The sequence below is a fragment of the Dendropsophus ebraccatus genome, chromosome 14 (genome assembly GCF_027789765.1).
Source record: "Dendropsophus ebraccatus isolate aDenEbr1 chromosome 14, aDenEbr1.pat, whole genome shotgun sequence".
In the NCBI taxonomy this organism is placed as follows: Eukaryota; Metazoa; Chordata; class Amphibia; order Anura; family Hylidae; genus Dendropsophus; species Dendropsophus ebraccatus.
In genome coordinates, this window is record NC_091467.1 from 13,788,855 (window position 1) to 13,796,342 (window position 7,488).

Consider the following 7,488-nt stretch of genomic DNA (forward strand, 5'->3'; position numbering starts at 1 on the left):
ACACATTGGTTAAATCGGCGAACGACTGTTCGCACGGAACGATCTGCGATTTTTTTGCGAACGATCAACGACGATTTGAGAACATGTTCAAAGATCAAAATGAACGATTTGATCGTTCGCTGCGTTTACACGTACGATTATCGTTCGAATTAGATCGTTATCGTGCAAATTCGCACGATAATCGTTAGGGTGCAAATATTCAGTGTGTAATTGATAAGCAAGATGGCCACTGCTCCACCTGCAGCGAGTTGGGGGAATGATCTGCACAACTGCGCACTTCTCCCTTTGGTTCACAATTATACGACATTAGTTTTTACAGTATATATTGGTGAGCCAGGAGAATGGGATTCTGGTATATACAGCATGTACTTGCTGGACACACTAATTTCTATGTGGCGAATTTAATCTAACAGCACATTTGCAGGAACGTAACAGTGAAACAGTATATGCTCCCAACTGTGCCTGTGCCAGTCACAAGTAAACTACATCCCACATATAGAAATGAATGGGCTGGGAAGCACTGTTATATACACTGGTATCTCATTCTCCTGGGTTGCTGATGTATACCGCATAAATTCATGATGGATACTTGCATACCTACTCTAAATAAAAAAATAAAAAAATAAAATAAAAAAAAAAAGACACCCTCCCCCCCCAAAAAAATTCTTTCAACTCAACTGATGCCAGAGATTTGTAATTTACTTCTATTAAAAAAATCTTCAATCTTCCCGTACTTATAAGCTGCCGTATGTCCTGTAGGAAGTGGTGTATTCTTTCCAGTCTGACACAGCGCTCTCTGCTGCCACCTCTGTCCATGTCAGGAACTGTCCAGAGCAGTCTCCTGCTCTTTAGACTGGAAAGAGTAGAAGTAAATTACAAATCTCTTGCACCAGTTCATTTGAAAGAATTTTTTTGGGGGGTGAACTACCTCTTAAAGGTCCCCTGCACCCTATACTTTAGATGGACATACCCACTGTTTGTGGTTGGTTCTGCTTTCGGTGTAAGGAGCTCTCTCAACCAATCACTAACTGATGATGTCAGTGGACATAGGGGTCGAACGTGATAGAAAATCACTGTCTGACCCCTTTGTTCTGGGAGAGATAAACCACAGCTCTGTGCTGAACATTCCTGTGTATGGGAAGGACAGGAGAAATAACTGATAACTGAGAGTTCGGCCATCAGTTATTGAAGGTGTCTGGCCACCTAGATTCCTGCACAATTTACAGTTAATAGTTGGGTATCCCCATAGCACAGGGGTAGGGAACCTTGGCTTTGCAGCTGTTGCAAAACTACAATTCCCATCATGCCTAGGCTGCTAAAGCTTTGGCTTCCAGGCATGATGGGAGTTGTAGTTTTGCAACAGCTGGAGAGACAAGGCTCCCTACCCCTTCTCTAGAGGATATTTTGTCACAAGCCTATTGTCCAGGGATTCCTAGAAAGAAAACTCCTTTAAATGGGTTTTCCAGGCTAAGAAAAACATGGTCGCCTTCTTCCACTCTCAGGTTTTGCAGGTTTTCAATGAAGTGAATAGAGCTGTAATACCAACACAACCTGAGGACAGGGGTGGCGCTGTTTTTTGCAAGAAAGTAGTTGTGTTTTTTTCTAATTCTGGATAACCCCTTTAAGGCTCGGTTCCCTTTTCTTATGCTAGATATAAACAGTGGCAATATTAGAAACAGTCTGCAAAACACGTTCAATCTTTGGCCTCTACATCTACATGCGTCTGCCATACATGGCCTATACGTTTAACTCCTATGCGAAGTACAAGCCAAAGGCATACTCTTCCAGTACAGCTGGCTACTAAAGTCAATGGACGCAATAATCTGGAGATATTCATGGCATATATACTATGGGTGGATTGAGCCTAGAGATTTCTATATACGGTTCAGTTGAAGTCCGACAGCAAATTGCTGCAGTCCAGCTACTAGAACTAATGAAAACCATGGTGGTATAGAGTGCAGGCACATCTACATGGGTACAAGGCATGCTGCGTACACGCTGACCGCCACATCCATAACACAGCATTGTCACCTTAGCGTCAGGGCTTCCCCCTGAATCAAAGAGAGCGGCCTGCAGCCCTTCACATGGGCATGTCTTTTACCCATGTGAATATACTTAAAGGGATTGTTCTCCAACATTTTTCTTTTATATCAACTGGTGGCAGAAAGTGCCAGAGATTTGTAATTCATTCTCTTTAAAAATCTCAAGTCTTCCAGTACTTATCAGCTACTGTATGTCCTGAAGGAAGTGGTGTATTCTTTCCAGTCTGGAGAGCAGGAGTGGTTTTCTATGGGGATTTGCTACTGCTCTGGACAGTCCCTGACATGGACAGAGGTGGCAGTAAAGAGCACTGTGTCAGACTGGAAAGAATACACCGCTTCCTGTAGGACATACAGTAGCTGATAAGTACACCACACCTGTAGGACATACAGCAGCTGATAAGTACACCACACCTGTAGGACATACAGCAGCTGATAAGTACTGGAAGACTTGCGATTTTTTTTAATAGAAGTAAATTACAAATCTCTAGCACTCGTGGATATGAAAGAAAAAAAAAAATGGTGAACTACCCCTTTAAAGCTGCTTATATCAGTCACAAGAACTGCATCACTACTAGAGATGAGCGCAACTCCATCATATTCGAGTCTGATCATTCTGCATTTGATTACCGGTGGCTGAAGAAGTTGGATGCAGTCATAGAGAGTCCTAGAAAACATGGATACTGCTATAGGCCATAGTCTGTATCCATGGTTACCAGGACTCCCTAGGGCTGCATCCAACTACTTCAGCCACTGGTAATCAAATGCCGAACAATCAGACTCGAGCATGGACCAAGATATTATTTAGGGTGCGTCTAGTCTTGACTGGAGTTGAAAAAGTAGTAATACACCGTCGAGCCGAGGCTGGAGATCCGCGATCATGTGACACGTGTGACATTTACATTTCCAATGACACGAGAGTCACATTTCAGGTAGTGCGCGAGGCCAGACCTAGTCCAACGTGTACAAATAGTCCTCATTTTATCATATATGGTAAAGCGTGGAGACCTCAGGGAAACACATGGATTCCATCTGTTGTTCACCGGTGACAATGCCAAAGAGGAAACCAAACGGATCAGGTGGAATACAAGGAATAAAAGAGTCGGAGAAGAAATTACATAGTCCGTAGACCAGGGGTAGGGAACCTTGGCTCTGCAGCTGTTGCAAAACTACAACTCCCATCATGCCTGGACAGCCGAAGGCTGTAGTTTTGCAACAGCTGCAGAGCCAAGGTTCCCCACCATAGACTGAGCCTTCAGAGCTGAAATCCAAAGTGTGACAATTAAATTTTTAGCGTAAAAGAGATTATCCTGAGCCTGTTTAACAAGACACTAGAGCCAGTCCTGAGACCCTGCCGCTGCCTGTCGCTCAGTTAACGCTCCACACATTGAAAGAGTTTTGCAGCTGCTGTTTTTATACAGATCAAATTCAAATCCCACATGGAGGATTCGGCCCCAAAAGCTGCCAAAGAGCACATCAACCCCCAACCCTCCCTCCCCGAGTCTGTCACGGCCCATCAACCGCAGGGGACATGTCCAAAAAACATGAAGGTTGTGAGTGGAAAGCCATTTCGTAGGTTGGACTCTTCTCAACGGACCTTAGAACCCATTCATGTCACCAAGGACGGCCAATAAGTCCACCAATAAAAAATGGCATCTTTAGGCTATGGTCACACACAGTATTTCCGTCAGTCTTTTTTCAACCAAAACCAGGACTCTCTTAGTTATAGTTTTGACCTGTCAAAAAAAAATAAAAATACTGACGGAAATACTACCACAAAACTAGGGCAAAACTTTCAGAATCTGGCACTGGGACCAGTAGAATCCAGACACTCTCACGGTGCTTACATTGACCACTGTTACGGTACTTTTTTTAAAAAAAGTTTTTCGATACATCCTCACATGCGAAACTCCATGCAACGTGTTTTTTGGTTCCTAAAAGTCCTTGAGGGTATAAACCCACACACCGTATAAGCAGCGTATTTACTGCTGCGATACGCAGCAAACACGCAGCAAATACGCAGCAAAAACGCAGCAGATTATATCTAAATAACTGAACACAGCATCAAATCTGTACCAACAAATCTGCTGCGTATCTGCTGCGTATTTGTTGCGTATCTGCTGTGTATACGGTGTGTGGGTTTGTACCCTGAAGATAAAATGTATAGAAAGAGTAGAGACGGAGCGGCAAGAGAGTCCATTGGAGACAATTGAGGTCCGAGCCCGGGTAACACAACCCCCTGTAGTGCTTTGTCACACACATATAGACACTCTATCAGCTGGGAAACCTGTTCACCAAAGTCGCACAACAAGTCGGTAGCTCTTACCTGTCAGCCATTTTTTTTTTTCCCCGTCTTGCCTCACATGGTCCAGTAGGAAAGTCTACCTGAAGTGAATCCTAAAGTCTGGCGGACCTGTTGATTGTCACAGTCCTGTTGAATGTGCGGCCCAGGGATCACTAAGCAATGATATGACAAAGTAGCAAGATAGTAAACTCCCCCCCCTTCCCTGTGTGAGTCAGGCTCTCCCTTCCCAGGCAGGATGTGTAATCTGATTCCACTCCCAGTACATCCTCCCCCATCTAATGGTTTGTAGAGAGCTGGGACATGCATTACCCTGCTAGAAGAGGTTAACCCTTGTCGTGCCGGTGACCTGTTTAAAATCCAGACAAGAATTCGGCGACGTAAGAGTTAATGGCGGAAATTCCTCTTTCAAAAGTTCCCTTGAAAAATGTAATCCGCCAAGTTATGCTTCTTATTCTACAGCGAAAGATTTCAATACTTCTCCTTTAACTTTTCATACGTCTCAGGGTCCTGTTAGACAAAGCTATTTTTTTTTTTTTGTTTTCTCGGATTGCTCAGAATGACCCGAATGTTTTTTTTCTGTTGGAAATTCATATTTTGCTTTTTTTTAAAATTCATTTTGAATGTAGAATAACAACATGTTGTCGGCCGTTACCCTCGCTCGCGGATGATGTTGGTGGTGATAGTGGTCATTCGTGATGAAAAATTACCGCCTGACCCCTTTGCTCTAAGAGAGATAAGCCGCAGACTGAGCTCTCGGAACTAGCTGAAATTATTCACCATAATACATGGAACGCAATTTTTCGATTAACGATCTCAAACTACCGCTACGGCGAACGACCTGAAATCGTTCATCCAATTACACAGATCGATGATCATTACTTATGATCGTTCTTGCGGTCGTCTTGTCCTTGCTATAGCGAATGATTGAACGACGTCTTATTCCATGTGAACGATTTGCGAACGATCAACGACTCCTATCAAATGACTAACGATTTCTTGTTGGTCGTTTAATCGTTAGCCTGCTATTACACTAAACTATTATCGTTCAAATCCGAACAATCTAACAATTTTTCGAACGATAATCATCCCGTGCAATAAGACCCTTACTATATGTAAAAAACAAAAATCAACCTAAATCATAAAATTAGCAATTTTTTTTTTTTTGTTTTCTCGGATTACTCAGAATGACCCGAATGTTTTTTTTCTGTTGGAAATTCATATTTTGCTTTTTTTTTTTTTTTTTTTAAATTCATTTTGAATGTAGAATAACAACATGTTGTCGGCCGTTACCCTCGCTCGCGGATGATGTTGGTGGTGATAGTGGTCATTCGTGATGAAAAATTACCGCCTGACCCCTTTGCTCTGGGAGAGATAAGCCGCAGACTGAGCTCTCGGAACTAGCTGAAATTATTCACCATAATACATGGAACGATGGTCGTTATACTCTTGTACAGAACGATCGTAATTACGGACGAATGATGTGTACGTACACCGAAAGATGATTTTATGATCACCGCAAAAAGTTAATCGATCAATGACATACGAACACATTTTTTGTATGATCGTTTGATCGTTGCTAGCATTCACACAGATTATCGCTTAAATTTAAACGGTTTAACGATTTTTCACACGATAATCGTCCCTAGTAATAGGGCCCCTATAGGGGAATTCCCTGCAATGATCTGGCGGATCTGATCAGCTGGCATATCGGGATTCTACATTGGACCATGATACCCGGGATACTAATAAGTATAAGGATAGTCACAATATCGTCACATTGCATCTACATATATAATATCGGACAATAGGAATAGTATACATTTTCCCAGACAATTGAAGTATATGTTTAATTACCATGAAATTTCCTTGTATTGGATTATTACTGCCGATACCTCCCCGAACTGGCAGCGTCATAGGGATCAATGATTCTGTGACTTCAGGTCATTAGACCCAGGGTCAGGCCAGGACCTGTGGCCGTAATACGGATTATACCAGTCTGAGACTGGCCTTAGACTTCATATAGAGACATGAGCACAGGGTCTGTACGGGGACACACAAAAGCCCAGATTTATCAACTTAGATGGCAACAAGTCACCCATCAGCTTTAGTGTCTTAGAATGAGCTGTGATTTGGTTGTCACCGTTTCTTCTCAGACAACGTCTTTGTGGGTGTCTACTACAAGGTATTACGCACCTGCTATGGTACCATGTTATGGCCACTCTCTCTCCTGCTACATAAAAATCTCCAGTCTTTCAGTACTTATCAGCTGCTGTATGTCCTGCAGGAAGGGGTGTATTCTCTCCAGTGTAACACAGCACTCTCTGCTGCCACCTCTGTCCATGTCAGGAACTGTCCAGAGCAGGAGAGGTTTTCTATGGGGATTTCTACTGCTCTGGACAGTTCCTGACATGGACAAAGGTGGCAGCAGAGAGCAATGTGTCAGACTGGAAATAATACACCACTTCCTGCAGGGCATACAGCAGCTGATAAGTACTGGAAGACTTGAGATTTTGTAATAGAAGTAAATTACACATTTCTGGCTCCAGTTGATTTGAAAGAAAAACATTTTATCTGGAGTACCCCCTTAAACATGAAGCCAGTTACATGGAGTCAGGGAGTAACATATGTTACCATGTACTTCTCCTATTTGTTTCCTGATGGGTGAGGGTCTAAGCAGTGAGACTCCCAACATATGCAAAGTTTTTTTTTTTTTTTTTTTTTTAATGACAGTGCCTATTTCCAACTGCTGGAATCCCCTTCCAATCCTGAGAATGAGGACATGATCCCTGCTCCATTCATTCTCTATGGGAGAGATGAACGTTGGTCGCAGCTGTGACCCAACAGTCGGCAGAAATTCATCCAGGGTGAATGTGAGATACCATGACTTCCATTAACTGCAATACAGACACAAGGTAATATTTGGCAGTGTCATGTGTGTCGCAGCCAGCATCGCCATATAACCCTAGCCTGAAAATGACTTCCAATCGACTTTTACATTTGTTACCATTTGGATTTTGCAGCAGATATTAGGCATTGATTTCAGGCTCATATTAATGCAGTTATCCAGGATTAGAGAAAACACAGCTACTTTCTTGTAAAACAGCGCCACCCCTATGCTCAGGATGTGTGCGGTACTACAGTTCA

General features: G+C 42.8%; 1 protein-coding gene across 1 annotated transcript in view; it reads right to left on the reverse strand.

Moving 5' to 3' along the window:
- The window catches only part of LOC138772403 (rho GTPase-activating protein 39-like), a 73,873-nt gene extending 69,349 nt beyond the window's left edge, over nucleotides 1–4,524 (reverse strand). Inside the window, exon 1 of the mRNA XM_069952777.1 lies at nucleotides 4,366–4,524. Coding sequence (XP_069808878.1) covers nucleotides 4,366–4,376 — 11 coding nt within the window. The 5' untranslated portion in view covers nucleotides 4,377–4,524. The remainder of the gene's footprint in view (nucleotides 1–4,365) is intronic.
- Nucleotides 4,525–7,488: the final 2,964 nt, after the last annotated feature.